The sequence below is a fragment of the Odocoileus virginianus genome, chromosome 17 (genome assembly GCF_023699985.2).
Source record: "Odocoileus virginianus isolate 20LAN1187 ecotype Illinois chromosome 17, Ovbor_1.2, whole genome shotgun sequence".
NCBI lineage: Eukaryota > Metazoa > Chordata > Mammalia > Artiodactyla > Cervidae > Odocoileus > Odocoileus virginianus.
The window spans coordinates 47,153,771-47,169,443 of NC_069690.1; the positions used below are offsets into that span (position 1 = coordinate 47,153,771).

At 58.0% G+C, this 15,673-nt stretch overlaps 2 protein-coding genes across 4 annotated transcripts; both read right to left on the reverse strand.

Annotated features, from left to right (window-relative positions):
• Nucleotides 1-1,864: 1,864 nt before the first annotated feature.
• On the reverse strand, nucleotides 1,865-9,150 carry PCYT2 (phosphate cytidylyltransferase 2, ethanolamine). 2 transcript variants are annotated; one of them, XM_020906245.2, is made up of 14 exons: nucleotides 8,993-9,150; nucleotides 7,021-7,109; nucleotides 6,282-6,443; nucleotides 5,958-6,024; nucleotides 5,203-5,287; nucleotides 5,020-5,064; nucleotides 4,773-4,826; nucleotides 4,195-4,333; nucleotides 3,859-3,941; nucleotides 3,530-3,607; nucleotides 3,275-3,340; nucleotides 3,051-3,116; nucleotides 2,687-2,775; nucleotides 1,865-2,601 (listed from the first exon to the last, which is right to left on the reverse strand). In XM_020906245.2, exons 1-14 carry the CDS (start codon nucleotides 9,079-9,081, stop codon nucleotides 2,490-2,492), a joined length of 1,224 nt encoding a protein of 407 aa, XP_020761904.1. In that variant the 5' UTR covers nucleotides 9,082-9,150; the 3' UTR covers nucleotides 1,865-2,489. The 2 variants fall into 2 exon arrangements, with proteins under 2 accessions (XP_020761904.1, XP_020761909.1); XM_020906250.2 differs by lacking the exon at nucleotides 4,773-4,826 and having other exon boundaries at nucleotides 8,993-9,149.
• Nucleotides 9,151-9,425: 275 nt separating this feature from the next.
• On the reverse strand, nucleotides 9,426-15,630 carry SIRT7 (sirtuin 7). 2 transcript variants are annotated; one of them, XM_020906232.2, is made up of 10 exons: nucleotides 15,496-15,627; nucleotides 15,288-15,425; nucleotides 15,102-15,206; nucleotides 13,310-13,380; nucleotides 13,141-13,213; nucleotides 12,009-12,107; nucleotides 11,701-11,937; nucleotides 11,487-11,567; nucleotides 11,197-11,303; nucleotides 9,426-10,084 (listed from the first exon to the last, which is right to left on the reverse strand). In XM_020906232.2, the coding sequence occupies exons 1-10, from the start codon at nucleotides 15,586-15,588 to the stop codon at nucleotides 9,886-9,888; spliced, it is 1,203 nt and encodes a 400-aa protein (XP_020761891.1). In that variant the 5' UTR covers nucleotides 15,589-15,627; the 3' UTR covers nucleotides 9,426-9,885. The 2 variants fall into 2 exon arrangements, with proteins under 2 accessions (XP_020761891.1, XP_070335832.1); XM_070479731.1 differs by lacking the exon at nucleotides 9,426-10,084 and adding an exon at nucleotides 10,091-10,749 and having other exon boundaries at nucleotides 15,496-15,630.
• Between the last annotated feature and the right edge of the window lie 43 nt (nucleotides 15,631-15,673).

Here is a 15,673-nt window from a genome sequence, read left to right on the forward strand (position 1 = left end):
CTCCTGGATCCTCCTAGGAAGTGCCTGTGTCCCCTACTAGCCATCAAGTCTACCATGCCAGCTCAAGTCCTACCCTGTAGTAAGCCTCCCCTAAACATCCCACACCAGGACGCCCTCCTGTCTCAAATGCTACATTTCTTGAGGCCTCCCTTACTAGAGGGGCAGCTCTTGGAGTGACTCCTTTCTTGGAGCACCCCCAAAACACCTCAGAGTACATGGCATGGGACAATACTTGTGCCAAATGAATGAATGAATAGGCTGGGCCCAGCAAGAGGGGGAAGGCAGCTAGATGTGGGGCTCCGGGGCTGGGAGGGGCTGCAGCAAGGGGATGACAGAGCTGGGAGCTGGGCACAGCCCCAGCTGAGTCCTGAGTCAGGCAGCTGGCTCCTCCCAGGCCTGGGAGCTCTTTGTTCATCCCAACCTAGACCCACAGGAAAGCGGTATCCCCAAAGCCACGGGTGCTACCATACCTGGAGAAGGGAGGGGCTATGCAGGACCTTGGCTCCTGAATACAACTGCCTTGTGCCAGCCCAGCACCCCTGCCCCACTCAGGCTAATTCCCTAATTCACTTGTTGGAATCTCAGTAGGTTGATTTACACCCTGGCCCCCAATGAAGCTGACCTGAGTCCCTTAGCCTGAACTCTGGCCCCAGAGATCTGGAGCTTGTCTCAATGACGTCCCCCACTCCATGGAATGCCTTGCCACCAGCTGGGCCTCAGGGGACTCAAGGGAGCTGGACCCACCAGCTAGCCCTTTGCCGAGGCTATAGGTGGGACCCACAATCCTGTTGCATCTGGGTGGACAAGTCTCTGGAGGCACCCACCTCCTGGACACCCAGGCTCCAAGTCTCCTCCAACCACGGTCCAGCTGGGGGGGGGGGGGGGCTTCCTGGTTGCTGCTGCAGGCTGTCCCCCAGTCCTCACCTTGGGGTGCCACCCAGCAGGGGGTTCTGAGCAGGCCTAGGGCTGACTGGTCCCAAGAGGAATCCACTGGCTGCTCCTCTATTCCCCCCCAGCCCCCCATCAATCTACAGGAACTGGCTGATCCATGCCTCCAGGGGATTGGAGTGAGAAGGTCTACTACCACTGGGTTCCTGAAGTTGGGGCAGGGGTGTGGGGAGAGCCCTGTGCCTCTCACAGCTTAGTGTGCTGCCCCCACTGGGAAAGGGAGGAAAGGAAGTGGGGCAGGGGGCTGCCCTGAGAGGCTATGTGCACTGATAGTCCCCCCAGCCCCCTCACTGCTGCTGCCTGCACAGGTTCTAGACTGGACCTTAAGAACCGACAGAAAGGACAGGCCCACCTTCCAGAAGGAGTGAATGCTGGTCTAGGACTCCCATGGAGCCAGGCCACAGGGTGCTCTGGCCCCATCTGGCCCAGCAGCTGCAGGGCAGAGGCCATTCTGGAGAGAACTGGAAGAAGACTGAAAGAACATCCCAGTCCTCACTCTTGAACACCACAGAGCCATAAACCACAGCCACTGTCCCCCTCCTCCCCCAAGAAGAGGTGACGGGTCAGCACCCTGCAGCCACTACACTGCTCCAAGTCGGCCCTGACTTGGGTGCAGGAGACCCTGAGATTCTGTGGACCTGGCCAGGGAGCAGCCCCCAATTCCTTCCTGGATCAGGGAGCTCTATGGGGACTGCAGGGTGTCAGACTCTCATTTTCCTCATGACAGACCCAGGGGCCAGACACTGTTGGCCCTTGCCTCTCTCCCTCTTTTGTTTCTGGCCACTGTGGGAAGCAGTGGGGGAGCCTGGATCTAGAGAGTTCCTTGCTGCGGCCATCCGCCTCCTTGTCAGGTGGTGGGGAGCAGGGCCAAGGTTTTCTGGTCCTGCCCTGCAAGATAGAGAGCCTGATGCAGAGCCCCTCCCAGCAGGTTTATTTGGTTGCACACCACCCAGTCAGGAACAAAACCAAGAAGAGTCTCTGGGGAGGCTAGTTCAGGAAACCGGGTGCAGCGTCTGGGCACCAGGCCCCGGGGCAGAGGCCGCCCATGTGGGAGGTGGCCTGGTCTGCACCCCGAGGAGGAAAGGGGGTAGCCCCCTGGGTCACTGCTCCCTGAAGCCTGTTTGAATTGAGGCAAGGCAGGTGGGAAGGCCGCCTCGAGTTGGGCGGTGGAGGGCGTATAGGAGCTTCCCGGGGGCAGATGGTGAGCAGCAGCAGGGCTGGGAGGATGGAAGCTGGGCCTTCCATGGCACGCAGGGTGGCACCCCTCTGGTTGAAGGTGCCCCCTGCCCATTCTGCCGGCTGGGCTGCTCCACTGTGCTGGATGCCCTCTCTGCAACTCGGCAGGAAGGGCAGGATGGCCTGCTGCAAGACAGGTACCTTGCGAGCAGGGTAACAGGCTGTGTCCTCCACATCAGCCCCTCCGCGGCTGGGTGGTTGGAGAAGAGGGGACCGCAGCTTTGTTAAAAACTGAGCCAAGCTCTCAAGGCAGGGTTGGGAGAGGGCCAGCCCCTTCGAGGGCCCTGGCATCCTCCCACCTGTCGTCAGAAGTCACAGTCGCTCTCCCTTTCAGGCTGCGCTTCCTGCTGCCTCATGGCCTCCTGAAAGGCCAGCTCCTTGGCTTCCTTCTTCTGGTTCCGGGCCTCATACTCCAGCCTGGGGGCCAGATGGGGTGAGGTGTGCACCCAGAGCCAGGGCCTCAGTGCCACCCTGTGCCCCCAGCACCCCAGCCAGGACTCACCTGTTCTTGATAATGCGCTGGACGATGAGGTCTGTGGTGAGGTCGTTCCCACTGTCAACCTGGCAGAAAATGCCCCTTCTTTTGGGCTCCTAGAGGCCAGAAAGCGGGGAAGGAGGTGTGAGCTCTTCCCGGACCTTGTGGAGCCTGCACTGCTGCCCTGGCTCTGACTTCCCCCAACCCCCGCCATGGTGGGCGTGGTCCCTCGCACTCAGCTCCTGCCTCCTCAAACCTTGAGACCACCAGCAAGGCAGCTGTCACCGTGCCCATTTCCCAGACAACCATGGTGAGGCACAGGGGCATCAGGTGGCTGGGAAGCACTAGACAGTGGCCACCTCGTGTCCATTGAGGGCCCTGTAGGACCCACCTCGTATGGGTCAGAGCCATCCTTGTCCGGCACGATCTCCGTCTTCCCGTGACACACCAGGTCCACCTGGGGAGGAGGTAGGGGTCAGGGAGCCCTCCCAGCATCACCCTACATGGTCCCCTGTTCCCCGAGTGCCCTCCCCAGGGAGGCCGGCAGGGCTCAGAGCACTGGCCTGGCCCCACTCGGCCTAGATCCTCCCCGCCCATCAGGAGCCCCACCCTCACCTTGAAGTGGTCCAGGAGCTCTGCTGTGACCGAGTACGGGGCCCCAATCACCACTTCAGACACGTACTGGGTGGACAGGAAGCACAGCTGGTTAACTAGGACTTGCCAGGCAGCAGGGTAGCAGCTGAGAGGGAGCACAGTGGAGCCCCAGATTCACACCCCTAGGAGGGTTCCGGGGGGTGGGGGGTGGGGTGATGGGGAGGAGCAGCTCCAGCCTGGGAAGGACAGGCTGCTGGTCTGCCCACCGGCACTCACCCGGCAGGCCAGCACACTCAGGGTCCGCTCATGCAGGTTCATGATGGGATAGTTTTTCCCCTTGTAGTGGTTGACCTCCTAGAGCCAGAGCAAGGTTGAGTCAGCTGGCAACCTCGTTGCTGATGTGTGTTTGTGTGTGTGAGGCTGTGCTCCCTCCCAACAATCCCTTGGGGACATCTGACGATATGGAGGCCATGAGATGGGAGGCCCGCCCTGGGTTTCTCCCTCGGCAGATGCCCAAGCTTGCCACCTCTTCCTCACTTGTGCCCAACCCCATCCCTAGGAGCCCTTCCAGAGTCCCCACACTATCTGATGCCCCAGGGTGAGACCTGGTCAAAATGCAAGCCAGCGATGACGTAGGGCCTCTCCACCAGGCCATATACCTTCTCCAGAAAATCCACATGCCCAATGTCTGTGCCCAGGTTAAGGAGCAAGGAATCAATACAGAGCAGCCATCCACAGGAGCAGGGACTCAGTGAGGTCCCCTCCCACCCGCCTGCTCACGCCTCTCCCTGCTAATGGCTGTGTCCCTACAGCCCACCCCAGTTCAGGGTCCTCAAGAATCAGGGAGGCCCCTTGAGGCCCTGGGGCCCACTGGGGAGGATGTGGAGGGGCAGATAGAAGGCCTGGGGCAGGAACAAACCCCACCCAATCCCAGAGGATACGGAACAGGTCAAAGGCGCCAGCCACGTAGATGACCGTCTCCCCAGGCTGGGGCTCCTTCCCTGAAGCAAATTGGATGATCTTTTGGGATGTCTGAAGAAACTGAGATACCCCCGTCCAGGGGTTCCGCCCCCCAGGGCACTGTAAGCCGAAAACAGTCTGGTCAGTGATGGAAGCCTTGCAGGCACGTTCTTTGCCTGTGACCACCCCTGGGCCTGCCCACACCCGCCTGTCTGTCTGCTCTGGGAGGCATAGATGTAGGGTGGAGGGAGCAGGTACGGGGGCGACAGGCCGGGACTCCGAACCCCTAGCCACTGCCGGCCACTCGCTTGATCGCTCTGCTGTTGCTCCCAGGCAGGCATTTCAGGCAGGGATGCTGAGGGCGGGCTGGCATTGCCTGGTCCACACCGAGACCCGTGTGGGCGGGGCGCCTGTGGGTGGCTGGACTGGGGTCCTGCCCGGCAGCCACAGCAGGCACTGCCGCCAATAGCACCTTGGCTCAGCAACTGGCCCGCCAGGAAGAGGCCAGTGGACACAGCCCTCGTGGGGACCTGGCACCCTGAGGCCACCGTCTGGTCACCTGGGAGGAGCCTTCTGAGCAAAGTGTCTCCCCGGCGGGTGTCGGGTGAGGGGGCTATAGAAGGAGAGAGGACCAGGCCGCCTGGTTAGAGAACCCTCATTCACACGGTGGCCCCTGGGACTGGCCAGCCAGCAAGATTGGCGGTCAGTACCCAGAAAGCAGGGAGCAGGGTAGACAGCGAGACCCCCTTTCCCCAGGGGTGGCCTGGGGGTCAGGCAGTGGTCCAGACAGTACAGGAGACACTTACCTTGCCAAAGCTGTCTGCATACTCCCGGTACTCAGAGGACATCTCCTGCACAGAAGGGTACGGGGGTGAGAGGCCTGGCCCTCCAGACGCAGCCAACCCCAGGACCCCAAAGCTTGCTGTTCCAGTGCCCTCTGGGGGGCAAGGGCAGGATAGGAGATCCCTCCCTCCCAGTCCCACAGTCACCTGGCTGCTGTGATGGGCCTTGGTCACCAGCAGCATGCGGCCAACGAGGTCTGTGGTGGACACCCCCTGGGTGCGCTTGCATTCTCTGGGGACAGAGGTGGGGTTGGAGCTCTCATCCGGCGACACACGTACAAAGGCTGCCTCCTAAGGGCACCTAGGTTGCCCCACCCAAGGGTAAGGGCAACTCTGCTTGTGGCTGAATCTACCATGGTCCAGTCCCTGGTGGCCCTGCTGTGCACAGACAGTGCACTTCCTCGCTATTCTTGGCTAGGACAGAAAACCAAGACCCAGGGGGTTGGAGGGACCACGGTCATTCCATCAATCAAAGGACGTGACTGGACAGGAGAACAGGATTATCAAGCCTCAAGTTCGCAGACCATCCAAGGGGGTGGCTCTGATCCTGTCCAGTCTGCTGACGCCCAAGTCCTGCCTCACCACACACTCTGCCAAGGGAATCCCTGGCCTTACTGCCCAATTGGAGCTGCTGGCCGTGTGGCCTTTTCAAGAGTCACTCAGCTAAAAGCCAGCTCCCCGTCGAACCCCAGGTCTCTACTGCTCTGCAGCCAGCTGGGGCCGGTGGCTCCCGTACTGGGTGACCCAGGGGCATGGCGCCCCCAGCCATCGCACCACGCCGGCACAAGTCAGGAAGCACAGGCTGCGGCCAGACGCTGCCCTCATGAGCAGAAGGCACTCGAGGGGCCCCAGGAAACTCACTCCTCTCTATAAAGGTGGGTCAACCAGCAGCTAGAGCTTACCTGTACCTTCCAGCCTGCTTCACTTCCTCGTAGGTGTCCCGGCCGTCTACAGTCAGCGTGATGTCATCTAAGGGGTGACATGCATAGGAGAACACAGCATTTAACCCAAAGCCACGAAGACCTCCAGGCCCATACCTTCACTCCAGGCCTGCCCCGGTGTGCATATACTCCTTTCTGGGGAAGGACCCAGAGCTTCCTCAGACCCTCAAAGGGCTCCATGCTCCCCCAAGTGTGAAGAGGCCAGCACCTCCGGACACCCCTCTGATGGTCAAGTCCCGAGCTGCCCGAGTCCCCAGCCCCTGGGATTAAGTCCCGCCCACTCACTGCCGTGGACGCAGAAGTCACAGTTGTACTTGTCCAGAGTCTCCAGAGTGGTGACGTAGGGGGCTGCCGGCACCACCTCGTCCACCCACTTGATGGCCTGCACCATCTTGTACCTCTCCTCCTGAGTGAACACCGGGGGCCCCTTGTGCTTGGCGATCTCCTCTAGGGAGGGAGAGGAGGGCAAAGGACAAGATGGGTGACTCCTGGAGGGCTGGCCACAGGCTTGCCGGCCCCTCCTCAGAAGTCCCCTCCCAGCACTGAGCAGGGTCTGCAGCCACACAAGGGCTTATGGAGGGAGGCTGTCTCTGACCGGTTCCTCAGCCCATGAAGTACCAAGCAGCCCTGCTGATCTCTGTGAGCTGGTACAGGCGCTGGGGATGTTCTTGCTGGGAACCGCACGCCACCCCCCACCTCAGTGGACTAGAGTTCCAGGTACAGTCTGGGTTCCCTTTGATAGCTGGGTACTCTACTCGAAGGCCTTGGGACCCAGAAAGTGGGTAGGAAGTGGGTGGCATACCCAGATGGATCCACTGGACGCCCCCTACACCCAAGCTCACGACAGGATACAAGACAGAAAAGCTATGGGCGGCCCGGCCTGGGCTGGGGTTAGGGTGAGCTTGCAGAGCTGTGCTAATGGGGAGGATGGCCTAGGCCTGGCCCTACCCTCCATAGGGACCTGTGGAGTCTGTCACAGGCACGGGGTGGGGAGGCGGGCGGTGGGCACAGCAGCCCGGCTTACCATCAGTGTGCACACCCACGATGAGGTGGTCACCCATGGCCCGGGCCTGGCGCAGCTGGTTCGAGTGGCCATAATGTACCATGTCGTAGCTGTGGAGAGCGAGGGGCTGTCATCCCTGTGTTGGGGGTGCAGCCTTGTTCCTCTGAGTGTCATCAGAAAGCCGGCCAAGAAGCCACCATCAGAACTGCCCCCAGGGTCCCGGTTGGGCTTTCAGAGAGAGTGGTGCTCAGTTCTCCTTATCACCAGTCCCTGGGCCCAGGGTCAGACTGAGAAAGCATGACTGTGCCCAGGGACAGGTCTGGGGACCCTGAGGGCTGGTGAGGACACAGAACAGTCCCTGCTCCCCACACCTGGAACAGCGCTATGCCCTTAGCTCCCATGGGCAGTCCCTTTAAGGTGCAGTATAAACTGGTGATAATTCAAGGGTACACTGGACTCTGTACTACCCTGAGACAGCCACACAGTCCCTGGAGCCAACACATAATGAAGTCTAACCAATGACCAAGGATGACTGCTGGCTTTAAAAGTCCTGCTTGCTCCTCATGGCCTCTGGAAACTCAGGGAGGCTTTGCTCCCCGGAACCAACTCTTACTTCCAATCAGTGAAATTGACTCTCCCGTGAAGAGGCGGGAATAGACTAATAAGACGAGAAGAAAACCACCTCCCTGTCACCTGGGGTTCTTGAGCTTTCATCCTCAAATTCAGGTCTGGTTAAGATAGAACTCTTAGCTGAAGGCCACACATAGCATCACAGCTCCACTCAAGTTGTCATGTGTGTGGGGAGACCCCCCACTTCTCTGTGGGCTCAGGGGTGGACCCTCATGCTTGCTCGGCTTCCTCCCAGTCTTGTATTGCCTTCTGAGTAGGTGGAGCTGTCCCTGCTTCTCCAGGTGGCCAAGGCTACCAGGTGTACAGAACCATTCTACTCAACACCACCTGCTACCACCACTAGGCCCCAGCAGACGAGCCTGTGGGGCACAGTACTCTGGTTCTGGGCTAAGGGAAGAGGGAGTCTAAATTCAGGAGCCTGGCTGGCCCTTGTGCCCACCAGACAGGCTGGGCAGAAGGAGGGGTGCCTAGCACAGAATCCAGGGTGGTCCTGAGTCCAGGCCATACCCCAGTCACTGTGGCCTGCTGGGGGTGGGGCTAGGCCTGGTCAGGGCCAAGGTCAGAGTCCACAGACACGAAGCCACATCCCCTCCCCAAGGTGACCCAGGTGCAGGCACAGAAGTATGGCAGCCCCGCATGCTGGCTGCTGAAGCCCTGGGCTTGCTTTCTCTGCTTTCATCACATAAAGGTCTGAGGAAGTAGTCAAGGTGGCAAGTTACCACTAGACGTTCACTTTCCTCTTATCCCCCAGCAGCCTCAAACCTATCTTAACACCACCAATCCAACTGTCTGGCTTGCCAAAAAGAGAGAACAATTGGGCACTGTAACTCTCTTCAGATGGATCCAGGAGCCTGAGGGCTTCACTAGGGTCTTAACACGGATTGGCCAATGCCTGCACTGACACTTGACCAGACACCCAGGAGACTCTTCCAGGTTTTGTCCTGGGCAAGCTGGGGACTGGACAGGGAGAACTCTGGGAAGACATTTTGGGTGTACGGCTCCCTCGGAGGAAGAGTTCCTAAGGCACTGAAATGATTAAAGTCATCAAGGTTAGACCCGCAACTCTGGCCACTACTGTGCTCAAATCAGGCAGGTGGGACCGCCTGGCTGGGTGTCCGGCTTAAAGGCAAACGTGGGCAAAGGAGCACCCAGGAAAAGTGCTCATGTAGGGATCCGCAGAAAGCCTCCAGCGACCCTCAGCCGCGATGCCCGCGGCAACTCGGGTCCAGGGTTTCTTCCGCAGACTGTGGCTCCTTTTGCCTGCCGCCCCGAGTTCGCCGGCCGCCCGATTCAGGCAAAATCGGCCAGAGCGGTCACCGCGGCCGCGCCCCCGCCCCCGCCCCGCGTCCCCCGCCGCGCTCACCAGCCGTCGCACCACACCCGCACAGCGCGCCTGGCCCTCGGGCCCAGCCGCTTGGCGCCGCCCTCCTCCCCGTGCCCGTTCCGGATCATGGCCCGGTGGCGGCAGCGAGACACTGCCCGGCAGGCTCCCGACTCCGAGCCGCCGCAGCCCGCGCACGCACGCGCCGTCACGCGGGCCTCACCCGCTTCGTGCGGCCAATGGCGAACGTCGCCCCGCCCCCCACGGAGCCCCTCCCTCTCACCACACACGCGGCCAATGGCGAACCTCGTTCGAGCCGGATTCCGCCCCTCCGCTCCCGACCAATGACCTGTGTCCAGCATCCCTTAGCGCCCACCTGGCAGAGGGGCGGGGCAGGACCACGTGGGGCGCACCCGCCCCTTCAGGCGTCTCCTCCCACCCACCGCTTCAGGAAGGTAGTCGCTGACAAGGGAAGGACAGTGCAGAGATGTTTAATAACAATAAAAAGGCTTGTTGAGAGCCAAGGCTCAAAAATCACCCCTTTGCAGCATACTCAATACAGAAAAAGGCTTCTATAAACTTAACGTTTTCAGTAAGAAGTAGTAGAAATTGGGTTGATGCCCCTGAGACTGGCCTGGTGAATGAGGTAAGGCAGCTTTGTGCTTCCTCTTAGCTGGCCAGGTGTGAAATAACCGGAGTTCTGTTCTCACAGAGGGTGTGACTGCCACCTCTTCCATCATTAGGCCCATGCAGGGGGCAACCACAGCAGTGCAAGGGGGCTTCCCACGAGGACAAATGGCTAAACATGTCAGGGTGAAAATGTCACCCCCAGAGAATTCTCAGGGGCAGTCCTGGCATTAACGATGCCAGCTGCCCCTTAACAAGAGTCCCGGCCATTTTCAAAGTGCCATCATTGTCCTTGGTCAAGCACCAGGTTACGTTACTTTCTTCCTTTTTGTGCGTTTGGTGCAGCCCCTGCCAAACCAGCCACCCAGGATGGGGGCTGAGCTAAGTGGTGCACCCCGGTCTCCAGGCCCAGGTTCCTCTCGGCTTCTGCACAGTGACTTGCGACTGTGGCTGCCTTCTTCACCAGCACGCAGGGGAGTCGCCAGGGAGAAGATGGGGTCCTGCCACCTACGTAAAAGGGAAAGCTGGGTCAGGTGTGCCAGGGAGTCCCTTGCAATCACAACCCGCCCCAGGACGGGAAAGCTGACTGAGGTCACCCTGCGTCCCTCCCATGTCTTAATTGTGGCTGGGCTGTGCTCAGTGGTAGCTCCAGAACATCTGTGAGAGGGGTAAGTTCCCCAAATAACTCAAAGGCCAGGACCCAGACTAGCCTGGCCTCTGCAGAACTCACTCCTCATTGGTGTGCAGGGGGCTGTGCACACAGAGGGTGGGGAGGCACTAGCCCCAGGAAGGATGAATCACTAGCCAACCCTGGGCCCCACCTTTCACTCATACGGCCAGGGACAGGCAGACCAGACCCTCTTCCCCTTCCCAGACAGCAGGACTTGACAGGAGGAAAGCTGACTAGGGAGGTGCGGCCTAAACACTACACCGTGACGAGATCATGTGTCTGAGATGTAGAACCACATATTATAAACTTAAGATACAGATAAGCACTGATAAAGAAAATGAGCTAAGTTAATGTGGAAAAAAAAAAGTACAGTACACAATAGGCCCACATTACAGAACACCACAAACATAACATACAAGAATTGCCAGGCCCAGAAGGTGAAGGGATCCTTAATTCTTGAACCCTTTGATTAAAAGAAGTTATTGATTTCCCCTATAAGACCCTGGAAATTCACAGAGAGAGAAAGTGTAAACTTTTTACTCAATACACACACCATGTCTAAATTATCACAAATTCTGTATTAAGGCACAATTTGTTTAAACTTCCCCAAGGTATTCCAGTTCCCCAAGCCAAGTGCACCCAGATCCTGAAGAGCAGAGTTGCTGAGAGCACATCCCTTCAAGGCACCTTCCCGTCCAGGCTGCCTGAGGGGAAGGGGGGACATCCAGGCATACCCTGGCAGATTCCCTCTCCCCGCAGGAATCACACCAGCCAGGACATCTCAGCCAATGCTGGGGCTGGGCCCTGCAGAGGCCACCACGCCGCAGTCACGCCTCAGATGCCAGCTGCCACACCTCAGAGCTTTCTCTACGCTCAGCTCACAGAAGACGACAGACACAGCCCATCCACACAGGGGCAGGGAAGTGGGGGACACGCCTGTACCCCTCACCTGCTGTAGCGGGGGATCTCCAGGTCCAGCTCATCCATGAGGAGCTGCATGACGTCATCACACTTGCCGTGCAGCTTCAGGGCAGCCCAGTCATCCTTTGGGGTCCACTGGGGACAGGAGAAGGTGAGTGAGGACAGCACCTCACTCCTTCCCAACAGCCTGCTGGCCTTGGACCCTGCTCAGCCAGACCTCCAAGGTGCATGACTGCGGGACACAGATGTCCCAGGGATGGCTGGCTCTCCTGTTCTAAGGCCCAGGTCTGAGGAGGCGGCTCTGAGCACTTGAGTTACCTGCAAGTTCACAATGTAGAGCTTGGGCCGCCGGCTGGGGGGCTTGGTCATACACCAGAGGTGCGGATACTTCTTTAGAACCTGTGGGAATGGACAGATGGACAGACCACACACACCCCAGAGGAGGAGGATACAGGAAGATGGGGTCTAAGGTTGAGCTGACCAGCTGCAGGCAGGTTCACCCCTGTTCCCATCCACGGTGCTATTTGCATACCTTTAAGCTGGAGCCTAAACACAGGATTGTGTCTGCTTTGCTGGCAGCCTGGGTGGCTGCCTCCCAATTCAGAGGCTGCCCCAGCGTCCCCCTCTCCCCAAAGTGCACGATGGTGTCCCTGAGTTGGCCTCCACACTTGTGGCAGGTGCGGCCGGTCTGGTGCCGGTGCAGGGCAGTGCGCTCCGTCACATCAAACACTCGCACATACTCTCTATTGGGAGTGCAGGCTGTGCAGACCTGAGGAGAGTAGGGTCTGTGAGTGGAAGCCACTGGCCTGCCCAGGCCCGAGTCCCCGAGGGATCGCTCACTTCAATGTACATGTTCCCGTGGAGCTCCGACATGGCTGAGCGAGGCAGCCCGCTTCGCAGGTGGAGCCCGTCGCAGTTCTGAGACACCACATGCTGCACCTGGAGGGGCAATAGTGGCAGTCAGCAGCAGAAGTGGGGGGCGGCACTCAGGTGTGAAAGCATACCAAACCCTGCCGGTCCCAGAGCCCCCAGCCCAGCAGAAACTCCAACCTTGCACAAAGCACTGAAGGCAAACCCAGAGCAGCAGGCTGGTCCCAGCAGGACTCAGGAGGCTCTGATGAGGAGGGCACCAGGCCCACCCCCAACCACTCAGAAGCACTAGGAACCCCCAGGAAGGCAATGTTTGGACCACCTTCTCTGCTGAAAAGGGGCTCAGGACCCAGACTGATGCTTTAGGTCCTTGAAGCCCTAGAGGTTCGACCCCTCTCCCACTCAGCAACAGGTGCTTAGTGGAGGATCTCCAGAGGCTTCTTATTAGTTTGCCCTGTTATCTACATGGTTCCTGAGATCTGTGGAAAAATGCAAGAGAACACGAGGGGAAGGGGCTACCCTCACAAGCTCTGGGCCTAGGTGGACTCTCTGTGTGATGATTCAGCAAAGAGGCTACCCTCTACTCTTGGAATGGCAGCTCAAACCAGAATCTAAACTGATTGGTGGGCGCTCATCAGGGGTACCACTAGCTGATAGAGGTAGTATGTCGCCTGGGCACCAAGGTGGCCCTCTGGATCCTACTCATGGACCCAGCGAGTACAATCAGCCTTCTATATCCGAGGGGTCTACATCTGCAGGTTCAACCAACCAAAGATCAAAAATATCTGGGGCGGGGCGGGGGGGGGGGGGGAATATTCAGGGGAAAGAAATCCAGAAAGTTCCAAGAAGCAAAACTTGAATTGGCCACATACTGGCAAGAATCTGCATAGCATTTACATTGTATTTATACCAGCTTAAATAGCACTGACATTATATTAGGTTTTATAAGTAACTCATAGATGATTTACAGTATAGGAGAGGATGCACAAATTACACACAAACACTATGTCCTTTTTATACAAGGGACTTGAGCATCTGCAGCCTTTGTTATCTAAGGGGGATACTGAAGGATGGCTGGACACTAGCCACTCTGGGCTCTTACCAGCTTCTGCTCATGTAAGCGGGCGATGCTCATGTGGGTGAGGGTTGGCTCAGCCTCACTCAGGTCAGCAGCACTGCCAGGTGGAAGGGAAGCAAAGGTGAGGGGAGTTGCAAGGACAGGTGCATGTGCCCTGTTCAACCAGGTAGAAATGCTGTGCTGGGTTGCTCACCTAACACTTCTTCCTTTCTGAAGCAGCGTCCACACTCCATTAGGGCCCCGGTAATCTGGGATAGAGGCTGCCTGCAGGTTCAGAAAGGAGATAAGCCCAGTGAAAAAAGATCACTGGAGGCACTGACAGAATTCCCAAAAATTTCTCTCAGTACTTCCCAGGCTGGCCCACAAACTTGTCAATTCGTTCCATAAGCTGAGCATTTCCTAGTCTAACATCCACCCAGATGGAGTGCACCCCTAGTAGCTTCTCCGCTCCACTAGGACCCCTGCCCCGACCTGTTCCTGCTCATCCTTCTAAGCTCCAAGGAGCCTTGTTCATGCTGGGAGCCTCTTTACCATGTAGTCCAGCCTGGGCTCTGTAGACAGGTCTGTCCTCATACTGAGGGGGAAGACTGATCAGGCTCATCAGTATGTCCCCAGGGTCTAGCCAGTACTCAAGGGTTAGCAAACAGTGAACCCATAAGTGGAACACTCCACCCTCCAAGTTCTCACATCCTGATGCTGTAAATGGTTCTTGGCCTACCTTCACAAAGGCCAACCTCTTCACACAAGATAAACGTTACTTAATTTCCCAAGTTTCCAATCCACTGAAACAGAGCTACCCCAAGAGAAGAAAACAGAGTGTGCCAGGATCAAGGTATCCTGTGCTTCCCCAGGCTGTGAGTGACCTCCCTTGTGGGGAGCCCTGTCTCTACTGGGGTGCTAAAGCTCAGAAAAATGCCCATCCTGACCAGAAATTCATATGCACATGGAAAATGGGAACCTCAAACAGTAACACTCAGAGCAAATTAATGAACAGCATGTGGTTTTAGAAGCTGCTTACAATTCTTTAAAAAAGTGATGTCACTGCTTTCACACAATCACATGATAGGAGTTCACATGTGCCAGGGTTCCAGGTGTCAGTAAGTTAAAGCAGTTAACATACCTTACACATTTTCGCTATTGGGCCTCTTCAGTCATCCCTGCATGGAGTGTCTTACTTCACAAGTGCCTGTAAAATCTTACCCACCCTTCAAGGCCCAGAATCAATGCCATGCCACCTCCCACAGAAAAACAATCAGATGGGTTTTCCAGCTGAAACCAGAGGGTGTATTTGGATTTTCATTCTAGGGGCCTAGCACAGCCAGCTTCACATTAGTCATTTGTTTATACGGCTTAGTATCACCACCTATGGATTCTTGATGGAAATCTTTGCTTATTCATCTCTGCTGGGCCTACATGCAGGTCACACTCAACTTGCACCCAGCAATTAAAGCACGTGCTATCCACACTATCCAAGCTAGTCACATTTGAATGCCCAGGTAGTTTCTCTATAAAACTTACCAAAAGCCATAGCATTTCCCTTCCTTATCTAGTGCACTCGAATGTGTATTGCCTTGTGTTCTACTTACCTTACTTTAACCTTCAGAATGAAGGTAGTTCAGGGCTTAGCTCTGCCCACACAGCCTTCGGACAAGCACCAAACGATCAAGTCCTGTTTTTATCACTCTTCCTTTCCTGTCTCTTAACTGAGTATAATGCAAACTTCAAATATTTTAAAACGTCTATCTACTTAACGAAGATCCAAATGGAGTCATTTCGAGTTTCTCTAAAAAAGTAAAGACGCTCAGCAGGCGCTTTTACAGGAAGGCTTTTGCAAATCGGTACCATTGCTTAACAGAATACTGTGCTCAGTGCTGGAGTCAGACACCCAGAAGGGGGCGCCCCTCGCCTGCCCAAGCTCCAGCAATCCGTTTCCCAGGACCTGGGAGCCGATCCAGGGCGCAGTCGTCCCCGCCTCGGGTCCCTACCGTGCTGATCCCCGCGCCCGTGTAGACGACCAGGTATTTGGCATTGCGGACGGCGCTGGCCAGCTCCCGGACTTTCCTCTGCAGCTCCTCCGGGTCGTCGCACACCTGCCAAGACACCGAGGCCGGTCGTGAGCCGGCCCCGGCCCGCCCGCGCGCCCGCCCAGTCCGCCCGCGCCCGGGACTTGCCTCCTCCTGCCGCCGCTTCAGGCCCTCGCGCCGCCTGCTCCGGCCCTGCAGCTCGGTCACCAGGTCCTCGCTCTCGGCCAGAAGCCTGCCCTCCTCGGCGCTGCGCTCGGTCGCCGCCTTCCTCAGGATGCGCGACACCTGCAGGCGCGGGGCGGGCGGTGAGGGCGGCGCGGGCTGGGGACGCGGCGCGGGGCGGGCGGCGGCGTACCTGGCGGAGGCGCTCTCTCTGTTGCTCCTCTCGCAACCTCCGTACCCGCTCCGCTGCCTTGCGCTCGGACCGGCTCAGACCCCCGGCAGCCATCGCTCCTAAGGAGACTCGCGCTTCCGCTTCCGCCTCCCGGCAGGCCACGCACCAACGCATGCGCGCAAGAACCGCCCCGCCCTTC

What these genes read in the sequence shown, in the direction of transcription:
- PCYT2 (XM_020906245.2), bottom strand. Translation starts at nt 9,081, where the DNA reads ATGATCCGGAACGGGCACGGGGAGGAGGGCGGCGCCAAGCGGCTGGGC. An exon ending in CGGGTGTGGTGCGACGGCTG is followed by an intron (nt 7,110 to 8,992) that starts GTGAGCGCGGCG and finishes CGCTCTCCACAG; the next exon opens with CTACGACATGGTACATTATG. An exon ending in TGACTTCTGCGTCCACGGCA is followed by an intron (nt 6,025 to 6,281) that starts GTGAGTGGGCGG and finishes GTCACCCCTTAG; the next exon opens with ATGACATCACGCTGACTGTA.
- SIRT7 (XM_020906232.2), bottom strand. Translation starts at nt 15,588, where the DNA reads ATGGCTGCCGGGGGTCTGAGCCGGTCCGAGCGCAAGGCAGCGGAGCGG. An exon ending in TGAAGCGGCGGCAGGAGGAG is followed by an intron (nt 15,207 to 15,287) that starts GCAAGTCCCGGG and finishes GTGTCTTGGCAG; the next exon opens with GTGTGCGACGACCCGGAGGA. An exon ending in CAGAAAGGAAGAAGTGTTAG is followed by an intron (nt 13,214 to 13,309) that starts GTGAGCAACCCA and finishes TCCACCTGGCAG; the next exon opens with TGCTGCTGACCTGAGTGAGG.